This window comes from Crocodylus porosus, unplaced genomic scaffold (genome assembly GCF_001723895.1).
Source record: "Crocodylus porosus isolate Cpor-Errol unplaced genomic scaffold, CroPor_comp1, whole genome shotgun sequence".
Taxonomy (NCBI): domain Eukaryota; kingdom Metazoa; phylum Chordata; order Crocodylia; family Crocodylidae; genus Crocodylus; species Crocodylus porosus.
Genome location: NW_017728911.1, coordinates 23,523,042 through 23,546,151, shown reverse-complemented (window position 1 = coordinate 23,546,151; position 23,110 = coordinate 23,523,042). Strand labels below are relative to the sequence as shown.

At 42.1% G+C, this 23,110-nt stretch overlaps 1 protein-coding gene across 1 annotated transcript in view; it reads left to right on the top strand.

Moving 5' to 3' along the window:
• The window catches only part of ATP8B4 (ATPase phospholipid transporting 8B4 (putative)), a 185,890-nt gene that overhangs the window by 51,891 nt on the left and 110,889 nt on the right, over positions 1 to 23,110 (top strand). The window contains 2 exon segments of the mRNA XM_019533652.1: positions 238 to 336; positions 7,300 to 7,361. Coding sequence (XP_019389197.1) covers positions 238 to 336; positions 7,300 to 7,361 — 161 coding nt within the window.

Below are 23,110 nucleotides of genomic sequence, written 5' to 3'. Positions count from 1 at the left end.
AGGTGACTGTGGTTCCAGCCCTGACAGCATGGGCCAGGTTGGAAGAGTCCTGTTCTCAGAGCTAAGCTCTGTTAAAGCAGGCCCTCACTGCAAAACCTTGCTGACTCCTGATTTAGACAAAAACCTAATAATTTTTTGAGTTACTAGTAATTTTCAAGGAAATGATTTAAATTAAATATATTTCTGGAATATTTTTACTATACTTTTGTTTTTATTTTAAAAATGTCTCTCTTGTAGTTGATCCCAGAAATATCATCCTTGTCCTGGTTTACTACCATTGTGCCTTTAGCACTAGTATTAACCATTACTGCTGTAAAAGATGCCACTGATGACTATGTGAGTATCAACAATAGTTTACTCTTATATCATTTTTATCTATTCATGGACTGTTGCATAAATTGCTGTGTAGCAAATTATTAACTTATTGATTCTAGGGCTCTACTTTACAGCAGGGTGCATGTATTCATAGTTTTGCTTATCTGGTCATTATTCAGGCATGTTTTCAATGTCTAAAAATGTACATTATCCAAAAAAGGGATTTACTGTTGTTACTTAGGTTTAGAATGAACCTTGCATATCACATGCCCTCAAATAAGATGCACACTTTTTTTTTTGGAGGGGGGGGATATGGTGGAGGAGGTAGTATGAAGAGAAGAAGGTTTTTCCAGAATCATGGCTGAATGCTGACCACATGGAACAGTACCCCTCCTGAATTCCTGGCCTCTCCAGGAGCTTCATGGGCAAGATGACATGGTTCCCAAAAAAGTCCAATTAAAAAAAAAGTGATTTGGAATTGAGGCTTAATGGTACTCAACAGTGTGATCCAGCACAGCATTTCTCAACCCATGGGTCATCACCCAAAAGTGGGTCACAAGAATATATGAAAGGGTCGTGAACAAACTTTAAAAAATGGATCAACAAACTTTAAAAATGTATTCTTCTTTAAAGGAGAAAAACATGGGAAATAGTGAGTTTTCCCTTGCGGACTGGCAGAGTTTCAGCCTGCAAGGGGCTGCTTGGGGCTGTGGGCAGCGGAAGGAGGGTAATTAGGCAAGGGCCACCGTGTGTGTATATTTGCCAGTGGCAACCAGCCAGAAGAGCAGCTCCCTACAGGTAAGTCTATGGACTGCCTTGGTAGGAGGGGCATGGATGACATGTCAGGGGAGTGGGAGAGGCACAGGTGACACTACCTGCCACTCCATCTCCTCTCCAGGGTAGAGCAGTGGCCAGGCCACAGTACTGGTGTATTTATGCAGCCCAGCACATGCGCAGCTGTTGGTGGGAGAAGCTGAGGGCAGCACAGCTCCTCCCCCCCATCTGTTACTCCTCATGCTGCTGGTGGCATGGCTGGTGCGGCAGTTCTGGTGGCAGTGGCAGCAGTGAATCTCACCACCTTGCTCTGTCACTCAACACTGAGTGCAACCAGCTGGGCTGTAGAGGTGACTGCAGCCTGGTGCCCACTGTGGGTGCACAAATCTAGGGAGGCACGTGCTGCCTCATGCCCCACGCCCCCACCCTGGTCCCATATACTGTGGGGCTGGGGTTTGGGGGCAGTGGTCAGGAGTGAGGGACACCAGCAAGGCTGGGGTGGGGAGAGCTGTGGCTTGGGAGTAAGGGGCACTGGCAGGGCCAGGGGAGCCGTTTTCTACTTAAACTATTTACTGGGTCAGGATTGGGCATCTATGTAAGCATTGTAGCACAAAAACCATGGTGAATTGTACTTTGTATCACTGATTTACAGCAATAAGAAGTCAATATAGCTCTGATCATTAGTTCTGCATGAGTCAGTAGTAGTTCAAGCCTTCGCTAGGGTATTTTCACTATGCTTTGAAGAAATATTCAGTTCAAACATGACTTTCACGAGCTGAAGTAAAAGTGTTGAAATCATATTAATTATTCATATGATTACCTCTCGGAAAATGTTCAGAACTGACATCCTTACTGTTATTGTTAGTCATGACAGAAGACCATCTTCATGAATAATAATACATTGCACCAAAGACCAACCTATTAGTTATATGAACAGTTATAGCCACAAACCCTATAATATTTTGCAGAGAAGAATTTTTGACAGAAGCAAGGAAACTGAACAAACTGAAACAACGGGGACAGGAAAACCTCTGGAAGACGGCTTGGCATATGTTTTGTTGCTGTTTTCCATAGATTTAAGAGAACATGCTGTCAATGGCACAAGATAGTCTCTCAGGATTTAAAAGGCAATTGATAACTCTAAACAGTATAGCAGACTTGAATGGCCTGGATTGGAGATTCCTCAGAGAAATTAGTTTGACATTCTTCAGCAAATCTCTTTAACCGTATAAAAAGCTTTCCAAACCAGCAAATGGACATTGGAATCAAATTGTTTTCAGTAGTATAACAGATTATATCTGGGTGTAATATTTATTTTACTGTGCTCCTGAGATTAGCATATAACATGATAAGCAAAGGAAATCAAGAGTAATACGGTAGTAAAGTAGTATTATTAGTTTGCAGGCAGACAGAATTTTACAAGAGAAAAAGAAAACAAGTATTTTATATAAGATTAAAGCTGTGGTTCTCAAGCTTTTTGGGCTTAAGGCACTTTGGAAAATGCCAGCTTTTACTTTTCACTTGCTTTTTGACTATGGAGTAATACTAAAGCAATATTACTGTTGCAAAGACCTCTGAAAGATCACAACAGGTCTGAATGCTTTTGGATTCCTATTTGAAATCTCTGGCTTTATCTTGTGAATCATATTTGCACTTCTAACAATGCTAACATTGTGTGGCACCATGCAGCACACTTGCAAGGATCTCAAGGTACCCCAAGGTTCTGTGGCACCCTAGTTAAGAATCACTGGATTAAAGGGTGACACGTTGTGCTCATTTTTTTTTTTCAATTCAAGGAACTCAGAGCTTTGGAGATGCAAAATATCTTCATTTTACAGCTGGGTAAAAAGGTAGGCATTTCAAATAGTGTTCCTAAGATCATACAAGTTGAAGCTGGTGTCAGACATGCTTCCCATCTTCTACAACAGGGGTGGGCAAAATACAGCCTGCGGGCTGGATCTGGCCCATGAGGCCATTCTATCTGGCCTGCAGGGCCCCTAAAAAAATTTGGAAAATTAATATTTCTCTGCCCTTGGTTTCTATCAAAAATGACAGGAGCCAAGGGCAGTGGGACCCAGGGGAAGCCCAGTGGACTCCAACAACAATGGGGCCCGCCTGGCTCTGCCTCCCAGCTGGAAGCCCCTTCCAGGGTTTCTGGGCTGGGAGTACATGGCTGTCCCCGCGCAGGAAGCTCAGGTAAGTGGAGGGTCCCCCCCGGGCAGGGAAGGAGCGCAGGGTGGGGAAAGTGGCCCCTCCCCACCCACGTCTGGTGCCCCGCACGGCAGCTGCTTGCAGCCTGCATGGGACTGCCTGTGTCTGCTCCAGACAGCCCCGCGTGGACTGTGAGTGCTTGCAGCATGGGGCATCGGGCGTGGGGCAGGGGAGGGGCTGCTTCCCCCCCATGCTCAGCTTTTCCCTGGGTTCCTTCCCTGCATGGAGAAAAGCGGTCCCTCACCCACCCCATGGCCAGCGCCCTGCACTGCAGGTGCTCGCAGCCATGTGGGGCTGTCTGGAGCAGGCACAGGCAGCCCCAGGCAGGCTGAGAGTGGCTGCAACATGGGGCACCAGGCATGGGCTGGGGAGAAGCTGCTTTCTCCCCCCCCACCTCTGCACTCAACACCACCTTGAACCCAGCCCCACTGCCAGGCTGGCAGTGGGGCGGGTTACAAGGTGGTGCTGAGCACAGGGAACAGTGGCCCCTCACCCGCCCCATGGCCAGCACCCCATGCTGTAGCCTAAGCCCCACTTTGGGCCCCACCGGTGCTGGCCCTGGGACGTTGGTCCCAAGATGGTGACCAGGGAGCGGGGCACCTGTCAAGGGGTGAAGTACCTGTCAAGGGGCGGGGCTACCCATGTGGCCCTTGACAGCCTGGCAAAACTTGGGTAAGTGGCCCTCCACTCAAAATAATTGCCTGCCCCTGTTCTACACACCAGTTTTTATCACTAGATAATGCTGTCTCTCTCTAATATAAACTGTCTTAACAGTACTGAGAGAATTAGCTGAACAAATATTACAGTGATCATAAAAAATACTGCTATAGATGCAGTTTTCATAACTAGGGACCTACCTAATTAACAGTGCCTGCAGCCAATTTCACAGGCAGAATGTGGGCCTGGGCAGCCTCTTTCTGGGTGGAACAGTGTAGGGGGCCCCTACCCCTCTGGCCAAGGGGCCCCGGTGGCCCCCTTCTCTTGCTACTGCTTGCTCCTGATCAGCTGCTGGACCTATCAGTCATGCAGCCCCCCTCCTGCCCCCCTCTGCTGATTACTGGAGATGGGTGGGGCCAGAGTGCAGTTACATAAACCAGAAGTGCGGCTTTGAGTTGAAGGTCCTGTGAACTCCAACCCAGGACTGAGAGACCATGGTGGTGGTCTTGACCTGACATTAAGTACTTGGGTATTTTTTTTCTTTTCTCTTTCCACAAGAACACCAGCTCTGAGGCCTGGAATGTGGACATGGTAAAGGGGAGGCAGGGGCCCTGCAAAGAACATCCACAGAGCCACATGTGGAACCTTATTACAACAAGAAGCTTTCTGCTTGCTTAATAAGATCAAGATGTGGTGAGCAAGAACAGAAGGGTGGCTCCCAAGTGTGCATACTCACTAAGGCCAGTCTCTCAGCCTATAAGCCCAGGTCTGTTGAGTGCTCAGGCTCTCGAGCCTGGTAGTACCAGACCTATCTCCAGCGCCGGGTACAATAACCAAAGCAGTAACCAAATCTGTTTTGTAATCTTCCATCTGTATAAAAAATAAATGATACTAACAAACCAAGATGCAGTAAAATCAACCACAAAAATGCATGAGCAACATTATTCTTCCAAAACAATACTAAGTCTTGAACTGTGATTATTCCTATCAAATCTCCAATTCAAGGTTTTCCTTAAAAGTCAGTACTGAAAAGGGAATGAGTCTCGTAAATGAACAGCATAAATTAAATTTACAATTTATACCATTAATATGTAGGACAAACATGTTTGAGTGAAGCAAGATAGCAGTAAATTCAAAGAAACCATCAATTTGTGTCATTACATTTAAATAAAGATGCATGATAAAAAGTTGGGTTTTTTACATTTCTTTATTGTGCATTATTAGTATAAAACCATTGTCAGCAGTAGGAAATTTTTTTTTAGAGAATAAAAATTCATGGCATAACAAAGTGTTTCTCAAAAATGTTATTTTATATGTCCCCACTTCAAAGAAAGTCATAAAATGTAATGGTGATTGAATATTGGGCCAAGAATGACTTTTTAATAAAATAAGTATTGAGCATGTGTCTTAGAAATGGAAAGAGCCTGTTTTAGCCAGTGAATTGAGAGTAAAAAATGCTGAGCTATATTCTGCAATCTTAATTTACACTGAGTAGTGTTCAAGCTTATTGCTTTGAACAATTGTTGCAGAATTTATTTATATTTTTCTTATAACTAGGCTGCTTGCTCAATAGAAATTATTTTAACCCAAATGAGATTAAGGTATTTTAAGTAAGAATCTATAAATCTCTCTTTAGTAAGATACTGAAGTATACTTAATTGAAATGGAACATTCTTGTACTTTTCATAAGGTGTGTTTTTTAAAAACTTGGCTGAATTAGAGCCATAGGTAGACTGACCATAAGGAAATCAGGGACATCCGGGATGCTGCCCTTCTCCCCACCTCTCACAAGTTGGTGGGGGCAGGATGGTGTGCCAGGCAGGCAGCATTGCCTGCCCACCTGCCTGGGAGGTGCTCCATGCCATTCCGACTTATGGCCAGACTGTTTTCAGGATGCCTGTTATAATTCTCAGCACTGGCCAGAACCAGCTTCTTAAATTCGGGATTGTCGCAGCTAAACTGGGAAATATGGTCACCCTAGCCATAGGGAAGGATCCTGTTAATCTGTGGGTGGAGGAAATACAGGGAATGAAACTTTCCTGGCTTCTTAGCAATTCTGTTTGTTTTGAAAACAGGCTGCAGATAATTCATTGCTAATAACTGGCAATATATTGAATTGGTGGAGGTTTCTAGAAATATGTCTAAGACTGGTGACAGATTAGGTCGTGTTAAATATCTTAACCAACTTGAACACATCTTAAAATGCATATTAATACAATTCAAATCCAGTTTGGTACCCAGTTGAAAGTAGTTGCAAAGAGGTGAATAATGCAAAAGGACTTCAACTAGAAAAAAGATCAGGAAAAAACAAAATGAAATTCAATTTGCTGACAACATACGAGGAAAAATAATCAGAAACACTGATGTTTCTGAGCGGAGATGTGGTAAGAAAGAGAATGCTGGAACTAAATTTCAGCTACTTCAGAATGCTAGAGAATAAAAAACAACAAAAATAAGTTGAAGTTGAATGCATTTATTTATGAGGAAAGACTAAATTATTTAAAAATTTTAAGGCTGTAAGCAATAATTAAGGTGCAGTAAATATTTTTTTAGAGACATAAAGAAATGAGAGGAATTACTTAGTGTTACCAGGGGGCATTTTGGATAAACAAATTAAGAGAAGACAATATTCCTATGAGATTGGTTGGGGTATGGGAGACCAAATTTAAAGGGGCCTCCTTTATAGTGGCTGTAGTAGAGTGACAGTTTAAAGGGGCTACATTAAAGTGACCAGCTAAGGCCTCCTGCACTGTGCCTTCATCAAATTCCCCATTCCCCACTGGCATTAGCTACAGTTTTTGGCAGTATCTGAGAAGTGGGGAAGGGTTGGAACAGCAGGAAATTGGTGGTCTGCCACTCAGAAAGGTTGTAGACCCTCCATTAAGACAGTATGTGTTTATGAATTTATTGTGGACAAGTACATGCTGTATTTTTTTTTTAAAGAGAAAACTACTGAACATTAATTTAATGAAGTATATCTTTGTCATGAATATTTAAAATCAACAAGTGATATCTTCTCCCATAGGTGATGTGTGGCGGGGGCATGTGCCCCCTCTGAGATTGGCCTCCATTGAAGCTGCCCCTGGCAGCTGCAGGTGGTCCCCGCTTGCCGCCAACTACAAATGGTGTCCCCCCAGTCTTGGGAGGCACCAGTCATTCATATTTTCTTCCGTTTAAGTACATTGCAAAATTTCCTTCACTTCAGCCAGGCTAGAGTTTAATTCAATGAGATTTCATCAGTGCTTAATGTTATATATGTTCTTCAGTGCTTTTCTTGATCAAATACTAGATGTTCATTTTCTATAATGAAAAGATGAGTGTTTTTATGTCTTACTGTTGCAGTTTCGCCATAAAACTGATAACCAGGTGAACAATCGACAGTCTGAAGTACTCAAAGATGGCAAGTAAGAAGCTGTTCCTTTAAACTTTGAGATCATCTTAACAACAAATCTTTTGTCTTTTCAGACTATGAAGTTATATAGTTAAAAGGTCCAAATGTTTTTTCCCCTGTGGTAAGATTAGAAGAATTGTACTGGCACTTACCTTGTTTGATCTAGTTTAGGTCACAATTCAAATTTTAACTGATTTGAATGAGATTTGATTGTGGTAAATGATTGGGGGTGGGGGACTATTTGGGCCCTGAAAAATTCATGGCCTCTTCTTTATTTTGGGGATTTTTTAAAATTTTAAATCATTGTGCTTCTATCCTCACACATTCATTCAAATATTCATGTAACCAGTATATTACATCTATTTCAATCCTTTAATTCATTTTTGTTTCAAATATATGAGGTAGTGACTAGAATTGCTAGTATGGAAATATTATCTTTTGGTGGTGAGTAAAGATGCTTTTCACTCATTGTAGCACCTTCTGTATAAACATTTCAATATATTTTATGGATATGGTGTCCTTAGAAATGTCAGAAGTTGCCTTGAAGGTTCTTTTCGAATTTTACAGTCCAAGTTCAAGGCTAACAGAGCAGCAGCTAGTTTTTCCATTGTTTGTTTAATAGTTTATGGTGCAGTTTTCACATACTTTTTTCAGTCATTACTAAGTAATCTTTGTTTTTCTCTACACACTGCATTCTCTTGCTTGCCACTTATTTTTTGTAATGCTATACTTTGCAGTCAGTTTGGGCAAGTTCCCATCATCTCTTGGATCCTGGAGCTCACCAATTCTAATGAAACAAATCTGTTGAGATGTAAAATAAACATGCTGGAACCTTAAATTTCCCTTTCATTTGCACTTGGCAACCTGTCTAATTTCTAAACACTGTTGCAACCTGGGTATTTGGAAACATTGCTGAAAAGACAGGAATTTAGAAATTTTTGATCAATATAAATTAAGATTGAAAATTTATTTATATATATTTTTAGATGGATGTATGCTCAAAACCTAAATTAGAACAACACAGGATTTTGAGAAACTTGACATTGGAAACTGGCTTTGAACTTTATGGTACAGGCAGATTTATCTTAGCTTTCTGTTTTTGTGCTTAAATCAAGATGTGTGTGTGATTAAGAAGAATTTCTTCAATTTTTTAAAATTATAATGTAAAAGGACTTATCTTTAAATGGAAAACTGCTGCTCTTCTTTTTGTCCTCAAAATAGTACTTAATTTTATAGTATGAGGCCTTTTTTATGAATACTTGATTCTGGTTTTAAAAGCTTTGGTTAAAATAGATAACTTGGAATCATTGGTTTTATTGGTGAAGATGACATCATTTACAATAAAGGTAGCATTTTGGTCATTACTTAGAACAGATGAGACAAAGTTGCTCACTCAGAAAACCACTATGGGTAGAAACAGATGTTGTCTTTATGCCACCAAAATAAATGTTATGCTGGTATGAAGGCCAAGCAAACAGATGTCAGTGCCCCTTATCATTTGACAGATGCCTAAAATTGTGGCTGTGAAGTATCAGTTTGTTCCATTATTTAGTGGTAAATGCTAGACCTGTGTGAATAGCAAAGCATTCAATTTGAATTCAGCCAATTCGGAGAACAGTGATTCGATTAAGAGATTTGGAATACTGTCCTGAATCAATTCAGCTGAATCAACTTTGGGAGATTCGGTGCTGATTTGGAGAGATTGGTGATTTGGATTGGCCAGGGAGAGGTGCAGGAGAAGCCCTCATGGCTGCCCTGCCTGGCACCTTCTCCCGCCTGGCGCCAGCCTAGTCCAGGCACTAAAAAAAAAAAAGGAAAAAAAATCCCGTACTCACCGGCTTCAGGAGTGGCAATTGGGGCCTCTGGGTGCTTGTGACAGAGCCCCCCTGTGCAGCATGGGGCAGTGGGGATTGACCCCCCGACTTGGCACCCATATGGCAACTGTTGCATCATGCGGGTGCAGCATGGCTCGGCAGGGTGCCACATGTTGTCTGGGAGCTGGGATTACTGGGGCTGAGTGCTGCCAGGCTTTGGCTGACTGCTCCCAGACAGTGTGCGGCACCCTGCTAAGCCATGCTGCACCTGTGCCATGGGGCAGCTGGTGTGTGGGTGCCGCACAGGGGGATGATCCCTGCTGCCTCCCACTGCCCTGTGCTGCATGGGGTGGGGGCTCTACCACAAGCACCCAGAGGACCCAATCGCTGCTCCTGCAGCCAGTGAGTGTAGGGTGTTATTTTCATTTTGTTTAAGTGCTGGGAGGGGGATGGGCTGGGTGGAGGATGGGGCCAGGCAGGGCAGCTGTGGGGGCTTCTTCCATGGCTCCTCCAGCTGTGCCTGCCTCTGCCCCAGTGGTGGGAGCCGTGGGGGCTCTGCCCTGCTGTTGCTTGCCCAACTGGTGCAGTGGGGCATGATGCAGGCATGGCTTGCTCCGGCGGCAGCAGGGCATAACCCATAGCCCTGCCACACCTTGGTCAGTGCTGGGAGCAAGGGTCTGCCATTGCGCCACTTGCCAGCTGGCGTGGAGGGCACCAGATGCAGGAATGGCAGCACTTGCCCCTTCCACCTGGAGTGAGCTGCGTCTGCATCCCACCCCCTCGGCTGGCTGGGCAAGTGACAGCAAGGCAGAGGCCCTACTCCCAACGCTGCTGCACCCACATCCTGCGCCCCCCCTCCCCGAGTATTGTGCCCCCTGCCCTGACTGGGTAGCTTGTCCTAGCCCCAATCTCTCTTTCTTCCACGCCCCTTCCCTCCTCCCTCTCCCAACCCTAACAGACTAACCAGCTGAAAGCAACTGTCAGCTGCCTTGTTTAGTCTGTGGCTGAATCGCCAAATCTTTTCCAAATTTTTTTCCAAATGGATTCAGAGCTTTTACTTGGTCTCCTGATTCAATTTGAATTCAGAGATTTGGTCTCCCAATTGGGCCATATCTCCTCTGAATTGAATCAGCTACCGAAGTTTCGCACAGCCCTAGTAGGTGTCTGTTTGTTTTAAGGTATGAGCAGCCTGGAACTGCCCATGCTCTCCAGTTTCCCCGGGCAGGTGCTCCCAGGGCTTCAGGGTCTTGATCACACATGTCCCAGGAATTCTTGGGCACTTCAGTACCTGGGAGCACCTGCCCACCTTTCCCCCCACTTAGAGATGTGCTGGTTCAGCTTTCCAGTAGCGTTTTGGGGCTGCGATGCTAATCAGTTAATAATGGTCTTAGCCTTGCCCTGGGATGGCATCAGAGCTGGCTTTCTTATTTTTTAGTGTTAGTTAGAGCCTCTACATGTTTTCCCTGCTGCCTTGATGGGAATGCCACCACCACTGTGAGTCTCATCAGTTGTGGAGCTTGCAGTGGGTCATGCACCCCTGTGGCTGGGAACATCTCATTTGGTGGGGCTTCCAGCACCTGGCCACACCTTTAATTAATGATGTGATTAAAACAAGCTACCAAGTTATTACAGATTTTTTGTGCAATAACTTCATGGCTTTTTGCTTGTTTTATCACACCATTAATTGGTTGAATGTGTAGCTGGGTTTAACTTGTGGAGAAGACCTTAATTTTATATCGCTACTGTTGCCCTTTGCTGCACCTGCATATACTTTTCTCTTTGTTGTTCCCTTCATCTTTTTATTCTATTCTCATTTCGGTTTTTCTTTTCTCATTGCACCTGTTTAGAACAGTATCCCTTTTTCTGGTCACTGTGGGTGAAATCTTGACGCTTGAAATTAGTGAATTTTTTGTCATCAGCTTCAGTGGGGCTAGGAGTTAACTCTGTGTTTTCACTCTCTTTCTTCAAATATGTCCTTAGAAACTTCTTTCATTATCATCTCCTGTGTTGTTTGTTTCTTCCCGTCTTGCCTTACTTGTCTCTGCTAAAAATTATAACCAATTTTCTCACTATATAACAGATTGTGTACTACTTGTCTGTTAGTTGTAGGCTTTGCACAAAAATGTAATGATGGGCGGGTGATCAGGGCACGAGCCCTTGTCCTACCTGTCTGTCCCTGCCCTCAACATCCCGCAGCTCCCTGCTGTTGCTTCCACTCCAGCAGAACGGAGGACAGAGAAGCAGCAATGGCACATACAGCAGCAGCTGGGAGTTGATTGCTGCCAGGGGAGATCACAACCTTTTTTTTTGCTGTTAAAAATGTTCTTTTGGCTGCTTGAGACGCATGTGGAAGTGATGTTTCCCACAGCAGCAGTGAATCTCCACCTGCTGTTTCTGCACCATTGCTGCTGCTCTGCCTGCCCCATTGCTGGAACTAGAGTCACTACAGGGAACAGGCAGGGTGTAGAGGATGCAGTACCGCCTAGCGTGCACTGCTGACCAGTTATACCTTAGAACATAAGAAGTGCCATACTGGGTCAGACAAGTGGTCCATCTAGCTCAATATGCTGTCTCTGTTGGTGGCAGAAGTGGATGCTTTAGGGAATAATTTTGAATTGGAACATATCTAGAGTCATCTCTCCCCTATTTTTTACTCCCCACCGTTATTGGTTTAGGGGTGCCAGAGGAAATATCACCAACATTTCTGTTCAATGGCTATCTTCCACGTTTTTTTAAATTCCTTTTTTAACTTTTTGGCTTTGGGCTAGTATCATGCATAGTTTGCACTATATGTAAGTAGATGTAAAAGTGTTGCTTAATTGTGTTCATGGGGGACCTGTGCTGAAACTTGCAGGTTTCAAAAAAGGTAAAACTCATCAATTCTGCATGAAAAAAGTCTTGGGTACTTTATGAAAATTAGTACAGATGAGTTTATTTCAAGGTCAGTGTTTTCAGATTTTCTCCTTGCTTCCATGTGCTCAGGGAGACCAGAGTCTGGCAGTAAAGGGAGGGGGATAGGGATGCAGAAGAAAAGTTGGGAGTGGTGGGGCAGAGGACAAAGGGGCTGTTGCAGTGTCAGGGGGACAAATTCAGGGCAAACCTCCAATAATTAGATTCTATACTTGGAAAATTATAATAAATGTATAATTTTTCCATATACAGAATGTAATTATTGGAGGGAAGGTTGTCTTATATTCAGGGTCATCTTATATTCAAATAAATCCTGTTACAAGGAAGGTCCAAAATACTGATATCTGGGAATATTGCAATATGTGATGCAGTGTCATTCTGAACAAAAGGTGTACTGTATTCATAGGAAGATAGAAATAGCCTGGGCAGCTAGGAAAGTCTGAGTTCTAATCTTGCTGCTGTTATCTGGTTCCCTTTTTGGGCCTCAGGTCAGTCACATTGGCCCTGATTCAACAAAGAATTTAACATGTTTTTAAATCTACTGATTTTAGTGCTTAAATAAAGGAAAGCTGTCTTGGGGGACATGGTTCAGTTCCCTACTCTACACAGATCTCTTTTTTGTCCTTGTGCAGAGGTCTGTGCTTAAATATCTTTGTGGAGCTGCACCTAAGTTTTTTTTGCGCCTAGCTGCAAAATAGGTATAGCACTTCTTTATGGCTGGAAATTGACCGAAGATTGATTATCTACAGAGATTTGAACAGAAGTAACTGAACTTGTGAATTATAATTTGTTTACATTATTTTGGTTCCAGTTGTGATATAGATAAGCACTTGAAGTAAATCCAAGGCTGAGGGTTTCAGAATTCAAGAATGCCTGGATTCCATTTGAGTTCTTTAAGAAAAATTGAAGCTAAATATTTTGATTTAGTTACCAAACACTTTTCTTTTGAAACCACTTTATCAAGAAATTTAAAAAATCAAATTAAAATTGAAAGATTTATTTTGGCTTCTACAATTCCTTACAGAGATATCTATCTTGACTGTGTCCTTGCTCCACTCAGTAGGATGTGTGCTCAACTATCCCCCTGGAGTTATTCTAGTTTTAGGACTTCATCAGATAAGGAGTTTCTCTTATTTAAGGCCCTGATTTTTGCTGCCTCCTTGCACATAAAACTTCATTAATTTCTGTTGGACTTCTGTTTAGAAATGCTAAGAGAAATCACTCTATCTTTAATGGTTATGTCTGGTCAGAACTGATTCTATACAGAGTTGGAGAGTGAGAGGATGTAGGTCAGGTAACCTAAGTTATGAGAACCTAGCTTTTTTCAGTGATCAGTACACTGAATTCCTAATACCCTTCCTCAGTTGATTTGCTAACTTCTGTTTCACTGCAAAGTCTATGCTCTTGTTATTTCTAAACTGAATGATTGCAATATGTCTTGGTGTGGGGACCTTTAAAAAGTTATGGCTGATGGAAGATGCAGTGATTGAATAAGTTGGAGGGATATTTCAGCAGTCCTTTATCACTATGCTGCATTTCTCCTGGAATTATGGGTGTGAAGGCTTATGTTTAAAAATTCAGTAACTCAAAACATATTTAGCCACATATTTAGTCTCTTTTCTTGATGGCCATACGATTTTCTTTGACTGGAAAAGATCTCTTTAGGTTAAGTCTCTAAAAACCAAAATCCTGTTGTTGGCTACAAAGGACCAACTCACGGCATCATAATAAATTCTATTTTATTGGATGGGATGTGAAGTTACCAATAAAATCATAAATACAAACTTTGAGTTATGGATGGTATTGGTCACCTTGGTGCGCGCACACACACACACACACACACACTCATTCAAACCCACGTAGTATAGTGTGTAGTGGCTGCTGTAGTGATTGTGAGTACCGGTGTCAGTATATCTACCTCTCCGAGGCCCTGGAGTCTGCTGTTGATGGTCAGCTTCCTTCAAGGTGATGTCTTCTCCAGAAGGGGGTCTCCTGCTTGTCCTTCTGTCTCAGTAGGTCACGTGCCACTGAGGGTCACACTTCACTGCCTTTTATCCCTTTCTGGAAGACTTGTGTGATTCCCCAGCATCATCTTTGCTACCCAGTCTGGGGGTCACTGTCCCACATGGGTCTTGAGTAGTACCTGACAGCTGTTAGTCGCAGAGGTCTCTGCCTGCTCCTACCTGAAGTTTCGGCAGTCCATCCTTGACTTATTGATTTAAAGGCTGTATTGTCATGGGTTACAGGAATAGTCCCTAGGGCGAGTGCTCAGTTCCAGGAATCAGTTCTTTAGCTTGATTAGCTTAAAATGGAGTTCCTTTGGCTAGGCTGTTGTCTACTGGTGATAATCATTTACTCACATTCACTCAACAGATTTTATCACTTTACAACTACAATTTCAATGCAGTTTTAACAATGGTCCAGGGTGTAACTTTATTCTACAGGGAGTACATTCCTTAAGAGCTTAAAAGTATAACATAGAAAATAGAAAATGCCATGGTAAAGATGAGACAGATGAAATATGAAAATGAACTGTGAGAAATGTATAAAAATGCAATGTGAGGTAGTGAGGATCAAAGGCTACTGGGGACAGCAAGTTAGGTTAGCACAGGGTATATTTACAGTTTTTGCAGTGGATATTTCAGTTGTTTTGTTTTCTTTAGTAACACTGAGCTTAATTGATATGTAGATGTAGTTTCTAGGTTTCTCCTACAGAAAGCCACTTCAGCTTTCTGGCTTGCTCTGAGTCTTGGCACACCCATGCAATGAGTGTGCTAGTTCTCTGCCAATACAGAGAAGGAAAAGAAATGCCCAGAACAGCAGAGGTCAGGGGAGGAGGGGGCTGCAGGCAAGAAGGGGCTTCTGTTATATCTGTGTCTAGAAGGGAAATGTTCAAAGGGGGCTTTCTGCTACACTGTTAATAAATAATACAGTATTTGGCTTATGGAGCTGTTTGCTTTTTATCGTTATAGAAAATAACATGTAATACTTTTCTGTGTTTAAAAATAAAACAAGGTAAGAAGAGCTATCCTAAACAATATGGGTGCCTATAGATGTGCAGCTGTGATTACTTGTGATTAATTGAGTCTGCTGGACCTTAGTAATTGCTGCAGGCTTCAGCGTCACACATATCAGCATCCTCATGCTGAAAAATAGCAGTGGGGGCACTTTAACTAAAGCTCGTATAAGTTAAAGCGCCCCCACCGGTGTTTTTCAGTGTGGGATGCTGATACATATGATGTTCCTGGTCCTTTTAATTAGAGCGGCTTGGGAGAGCTGCTTTAATTAAAGTGCTGCCCCCCCTCCCACCCCCCCAGAACACATGTATAAACACCATATAAGACAGACATTTAAACGCTTTGTGTTTAAACTAAAAAACCCTCAAATCTTTATTTTTTTCCTTTTTCAAAATGTTGAAACTGTTACTTTTAATTGAAATGAACTATCCTTTGTGCATGGAACAACCAAACGTTTTACAGTGAGTTAAACATTGTGATGATTGCCCACTTGCAAGGTCTTATTTTGTGGTAAGTGAAAGTTGAATTATGATAGTTTAGCAGTCTTTCACTGAGAAATAAGCTACCATGCTTTTGCTTTTCACTTGCCATGAAGTAAGGGCTTTCACGTGGCCAGTTATCATGTGTAGTAAGATCCTGTTCCCCTTAACTTTCTGTAGTAGGCAACTATTGATCCTTCTGGATCATGGTGTATGCGTGAGAGGTCACCAGGACCTTTGACGTGTATGTCTAGGCAGGAGTGTGGAGGAGTGGGGCCTGCGTAGACCTTCCATCCTTCCTTTCGACCATTGAGACAGTATGCAAAGGCAAGACTGAGTCTGGATGTTCGGTGCCTTGATGGCTGTAATTATATGCGGTTCTGGGAATCAAACCTGGGTCTCCTGCATACCTGTACCCTTAAAGAATTCTTAGAAGCCATGCACATGCACCGATGAGCAGAATTTTAGATTACCTTTTAGACTACATTCTGTAAAGCGCAGGATAAATTTGGCCACTGCATTACTAGAGTCTGTTCAGATCTCCAGTTAAAAACGTCTTAGCATCATATGCCATAGTAAATGTCATGCTGGTTTTATTAGGGATGCATGTAAGTCACGCACAAAGCAATAATGAAAAGCAGTCCAGTTATTTCTGAATTTTTTATGTTGTCATAATTGCAATTATATTCTATGCATCTTACAAGTGAACTTTGAATAAAAAGAAGATCCTTACTGGGAAGAGCAATTCAGACAACCCTCATTCTTGCACTTCTTCTTTCTTATTTTGAGCTGAAGTTTTCTACGAACATCTTCCCAGTAGATTTGACAAACTGGCAACACACTGACTTTTTCATTAGCACCAGATCGTATTATTAAAAAGCATGAAAATCTTTGAATACCAAGTGACTTAGACCCCGTGCCTTTATATAGAAATGAAGAGGATAGTTTTCCGTCTACAACAACAGTTTCCTATCTTAAATTGTAGCCATAATTTGGTATAGATTGCAGAATTATGTGTTACTTGATGCCAAATTGCTAATTCATAAAAAGCGGGTAAAGTGCCTGAAAGTTAAATTGACAGGCAAGGTTCTTTGGCTAAATCTGATATCTTTTATTAGACCAACTCAAATAGCTGGAAAATTGTTCTTAGCAAGCTTTCAGACACAAACACCCTTTGTCAGGCTGAGGAAGCATGTGCGGATGGTCTGTGCTTTTCCTGGATGAAGTGGTAAAGCAGCCAGAGGCCAGTACGTATGCAAAACTGGCTTCTGGCTGCTTTACCACTCCATGCAGGAAGAACACAGTCCATCTGCACATGCTTCCTCTGCCTGACAAAGGGTGTTTGTGCCTGAAAGCTTGCTGAGAACAATTTTTCCGGCTATCTGAGTTGGTCTAATAAAAAATACCAGATTTACCCAAAGAACCTTGTCTGCCTATGCCCTTAGAGTAGACCAACATGGCTACAACCTACACCCCTGAAAGTTAAATTCAAACTTTGCTTAACAAGGAGAGAAAGGGGAGGAGAGAGAGCTGTATAGATCCCTCATGAAGAACCAAGGCATCGGAAATAAGAAATGTAATTGGAAACAATTTAAATACATAAGTGGAGGGGTTGGTTCAACCCTCAGCCCAAGGGGAATAATGTGGCCCTCAGAGCCATTGCATCTGGCCCATAGGGCTCCCTACAGGTCAGGAAATTTAGCAGTGGGGGCTTGGTGGCAATTAGTATGGCTATCCTCCCACATGCCAAATTTCCAAACCTCACATGCCAGGTTGGAGCTGGGCCATGCCCTTGTCCCCTCCCTACCACCCATCCTCCCTGCTCCCTGAAGCTGGATGGGGGCTGGGCCATGCCATCTCCCCACCACAAGGCTGGGTCAAGCCCTCTTTGGTGGCTGGGTTGGGGTTGGGCTGCTCCTCCACCTGTCTCCTCTCAGCTGTATGTGGCCTACCCATGTGCCCCAGCTGCTGGATTGGGATCCTTGACTGGATCCAGCCCAAAGACCTACCTGGCACTGCCCATCCAGCCCACCAGGAAAAAAGCTGAGCACTATTCCATTAGTTCATTGCTCTGCCTTGGGCTAATTCACCTTGTACATTGCATTATGCTTTATAAACTTATTCTTTTCAGTGGATTATGTAACTCTTTCTATGAAGACGGGTGTTCATTTCTTGTTTGCTCTGTATAGTTGTTTACTGCAAGTTTCCCCAGTGTATATTACATTCCTGCCATTTTTTATATTTAAATATTTGAGATTTATCTTTTTATTGGTAATTATTGCCATTTAAAAACATTTACTCTACGATGCTTTATAGCTGTAGTGCACTAATGGCAGTGTGTCAGAAGTGAGGGGCACTAGCAGGGCTAGGGTGGCTGTGCCTTGAGAGTGAGGAGACTGGCTGGGCCAGGGGGCTGCTGTTTGGGAGTGAGGGCACAAGCAGGGGAGGGAGGGAGGTCGGTCTGTGGTTTGGGAGTGATGGGCAGTGGCATGGGTAGAGACAGGGCATTGACATATGAGGGCTGCTCAACACCACAAACCAGCAGGTGGGACAGCTGTGTCCCGGGAGCAAAGTGGGCCGGGAGAACTCTGACTTTGCATGATAAAAATACAGAATCAATTAATCAATAAGACCACATAATATATGTTACAGTGATAGTGGCCCTCTTGATTAATTGCAGAAAAATATGGATTTTGCAGTTTTCAGGTCAGATAAGTTTGAGGTACTACCAGAGAATCTGGGATTTTAAAATAGAGAAAACCAGGGTCCCTGCTTATAACCTGTAGGGCAGGCAGCACCTTACAACTAAGAACATTTTTACTCACGAAGAGAGAAAAAAGTTAGGCAAAAAACAGTATTGTCCCCATGTTCAGTTCTTACAAATAACTGCATTTCATAACATAGCAGTGTACTAGGTATTAGCTTTGTGAGCGTTTATTAGTGTTAACTTTTACTTCGTAATTTGGAAATGAGTGGACACAGACTCAGTTTGCTTTAATTTGCATTATAAGTTTATAAAGTTAGTAGTTTTTACATTAGCTTTGAATAAGGAGGTCTAAAAACAGCGAGAGCAGTCTTATGAGAGGCAGTTCCGCTTTCAGAATGATGATACTCAGACTCTTCTGAAACTGTTAAAGGATCTGCAAGACAAAGAGTGAAAATGTAGGAGTTATGAAAAAGGACAAAAAAAAATTGCCCTGAAAAATAAATCTTGATGTCTGATGAACTGAAAAGAATTTAGGTCAGAGAAAGCTCTGAAGTAGCAGCAAAGTTGTCTGTACATCATCAAGATTTCTTTGAGCAGACCCTCGGATGATGGCTTCAGTGCAGTTCTGACTATTTACACCAGCTGAGGTTCTGCCTGCTTCAGTTTATTCTGGGATTTGCTCACCAAGCAGCTACACAATGATTCCATCTTTCATTGGGGCCCTACCTACATGTCAGGCCAGATGAAAAAAGTATGGCCATAATCCTTCCCAGTCCATGCAAAAACTTGTGTTGAACCAAATACCTTACTGGATAAAGGCCAGGCAAAATAAGGCGGGTGGTGTTATCCAGCCAGGTCATAGTATAATATAAGTAAGGTTAAGCATTTGTTGTTTTGCCAGAAAGGAATCCTTGAAGAAGGGGGATGCGAACAATGCTTTTTTATCTGAAGCTGTACAAGTTAGAAAAGTAGTGGCATCTGGTGCTAGTATTAGAGATCCTATTCCTTATGTACTAACTGCCAAACAGTGCAAATGGTCATTTTTGAATTATGAAAACAATCTTCATGGGCTGCAAACTGGGATTGGAATAAAATACTTCAAATGTAATTTAAGTTTTGCCAGTTCAGTAATCAAGTCCAGACTGAATCCTCTCACCTCCTCACTCTCCTTGCATTCCAGATGCGTTCAGTACTCATTTAACAAGGTTCATGGGGATATGGGGCTTCAGTTTCGTTTCCCTTTTTTGTGGCCAGAATTGTATATTCATCAACATTAGGGCCACATAATTTACATCCATCCTTCCAAACTGTAGTCTCAAATTCTATTGACCAGATGGTCATTTAAGTTTTGTTAGGGTATGTGCCCACTATTAATTGCAGGTACAGTAAAGAGGCCATCTCTAAAATATGTGCGCTTTGAGATGAATTAACTCAAAAACAAAGTATCTCAGGGTGTACCAACAAGATATTTAGCAGAAAATAACGCTATAAATATTTACCATCTGCATAACGACTGTTTGGATCCTAAGAGTAGGGTAGATACAAATACAAGTGTCTGGGCTTTTGTCAGGGCTTGTGAAAATATATTTGTCCAAATGTTGAGTTTAAATGCTGGTTACTTACCCATCGCTCCTCATCTGAGTTTGGAAATCTGACTGCTTTGTGTAGTTGCAGTCAAAGCAATGCATTAGCTGTTTGGGATTTTGGGATGCTTTTATTTGTTCAAAAATTTAAGTCCACAGAATTGTAATCTTTTGAGAGAGTCTGTAGTTAATGGATACATTTCAACCCATTTGTTGTGCTTTTTATTAGCTGTATGAGATTTCCATTGTATGAGATTTCCATATAAACTTTGGTGTGACACTTAAAATCTTTTAGTATTAGTTTTGTTCATGTGCTGACCCTTTGTTTAGTTCAGGTATTGTGCACAGTTGTTTTCTGACAGCTTACTGTGTAAGCAGAACCAGGGGACACATCAGTGGTGCATCTGCTGCCTCAGCAAACTATTCTGTCAAATTGTATATTACACAGAAAGGGTCAGAGGTAAAATTATAATTAACCTTCAATCAAGTTGAAGCTGCATATTTCCAATTGATGTTTTTATTAAAAGTGGTCTTCAAGTACCTGACTGATGCCTAATTATCGTGATTTGTCCAGTGTAGCTTGAGAATATTTTATTTGATGTTGGAAACTGTTCTGAGATACTGGAGATGATACTACCTCAGATCAGTCTGTACAACAGTATTGGCTTTATGATTGGTAAGATCCAAGCTACTAACGAAGGGAAAATGAATGGAGATGATTCATCTGTGGGGTTTTTTTCTTCCCACTCCAGTCTAACAGTGGAAAAAGGATTGGGTGTGAATTTCTGCCTATCTTCACACTTGATTGGGTAGAATCTTGGTCCCCCTATGACTTGCTGAATCAGTACAAAAAATCTGTGGGCTAGTAAGTGCATTATTACCACAGAGACCATGTAGTTACTTGCCTTACGTGTACCAAGCACTAAGCTTGAGTATTTACAGCTTCAAAAAGTAAATTGCCAGCAATGCTAGATACTTAACTGCACCAGACCAGTCCCCAGGGAAAGGCTGTTGTTCTGGGGTTTTTTGCATCACTCATACCATTATATTACATGCTGAGCTACATAATTAGGTTTTTAGATTGAACAAACATTCTGCTCTCCCTTGACCTTCTCTTGCGGAGGCTGATTGGCTAAGAGCTCCACCAGGGCATTTCAGTGGCTAATCTGATGTAGCCCTGCGTATTGGTATCACAACAGGTCAGCCTATTCCCTTCCGTAGGGAGCAAGGTTCGCTTGGCACTAATGTTTTTGAAGCATAGGAACAGTTCTACATTATTTATGTTTCATATTTTCCGATTTGTGGTCTCTGCCAGGTCCTGCTTCGTGTGTGTTTTTAGAAAACCTGGCTTTGAAACTTAATGAAACTTCAGATTTATATGATACTTTGTAACACCTGAGTGCCAGCCACAGGAATTTTGTTTTGTTGAATGCTAATGGAGAATTCTGAAGTGGGGCTTCACACACGAAGCTCTAGATTAGGTTGACACTACTAACTTAATGTTTGAATTAAGATACATTCTGTTCTGTCACTGTAGTAATCCAGTTGTATTTTTCACTATGTCCCTTTGCAGAGATTAAATTCAATCATGAATTTACATGATGAAGGAATTCTCCAGAAAAACACATGACAAATGCATGCTAATCCTATCATCAGGTGACTGTCAAGACTATTGGAAACCCCATTCCAGACGATTCTCTTAACAGCACTTGGCCCTCTCCGCATAACAAGATATACAAAACACAAAAGCCTCTGAAGGCTTTCCACACTGAATACCTATAATTTGCAAATCTGGCTTCTATCACAGTTACTGTAATACATACTCCTGCAGTTGGGAAAAGAGGGCTAAGCATACTGTAGCCACCCAGGTCTGGGGTACAGAAGATGAGCCCAGAGCATCTTTACTGGTAGACTTCTGGCTCTTGTGCATGCCTGTACCTTGGATGGACAGGATGTGCTCAAACCCCTCCCTGTTGGGGCACAGTGCTGCTGCCACTATCTACAAATTGTAAATGTCCACCGCTTGTAACATTTCCTTGTTCCCCTCCACAAGGCTAAAGTGGTATATGGGGCCTTTATATCCTTGTCAGCTAAAAAGGCTTTGCAGAAACGAGTTCTATTTCATAGGTAAATAAGTCATCTTAAATAAATGGTTTACTTAGCTGTATGAAAAATTCAAGGATTGAACTGGTTGTCTTGTAAGTTTTAGCCATATTGTAAAAGACTTACAGATAAGAGATTAAAAATAATAAATAAAACTAGCATACATACACCCTAAAGATGTTTTCTGTTTAATAATGCAGTTAATGTGGTGCAGTTGCTGCACTGTCGATAGTCAAACAACGTATAATTAAGCCTGACATTACTTCCTTACTTAAGGATGTCCCCTCATGCCTGCTACAGAACAAAATGTTATGAGTCTAAAGTAAGATCCATAGCTTTGAATTTGAAGGACATTTGGATGAAACTCAGCATTACCTGTCAGAGATCTTTTAGAGAAAGATCATGCTTTATTTTTGGGTTGGACATAAAACTGTGAAGCATTCAGTTTTTGTTAAGCATTAACGTTTTAAAACATTGGATTTGTAATAACTATATTTACTCCTAATTTGGGATACAAACTCTCACAAAACACAGTCTTGTTTACACTCGTGATCCCATTCGTGCTATTAATAATGATTAAAGCTTCCAGCTTGAACAATGAGATTTGAACCTATGTTTGTTCTACCAATTATCATGAGAAATAATGCAACATATAATTTACATTCTCTATAGCTGTTTTCTTTAAAGATTATCCAAATCATAGAATCATGGAAAATTAGGGTTGGAAGGGACTTCAGAAAGTTGTCTAGTCCAGTCCCCTGCTCAAAGCAGGACCACCCCCAACTAGATCATCCCAGCCAAGGCTTTGTCTAGCTGTGTCTAAAAAACCTCCAAGGAAGGAGATTCCACAGTCTTTCTTGGTAAGCTGCTCCAGTGTTTTACTGCCCTCCTAATAAGAAAATTCTTCCTAATATCTAACCTAAACTTCCCTTGCTGCAACTTGAGATGGTTGCTCTTTGTTCTATCATCTGCCACCACTAAAAACTGTCTAGCTCCATCCTCTTTTGAACCCCCCTTCAAGTACTTGAAGGCTGCTATTAAATCCCCTCTCCATCTAGATTTCATAGTTTTCATAGACATTAGGGCTGGAAGGGACCTCGGAAGATCATTGAGTCCAGCCCCCCGCCCAAAGGGCAGGAAGTCAGCTGG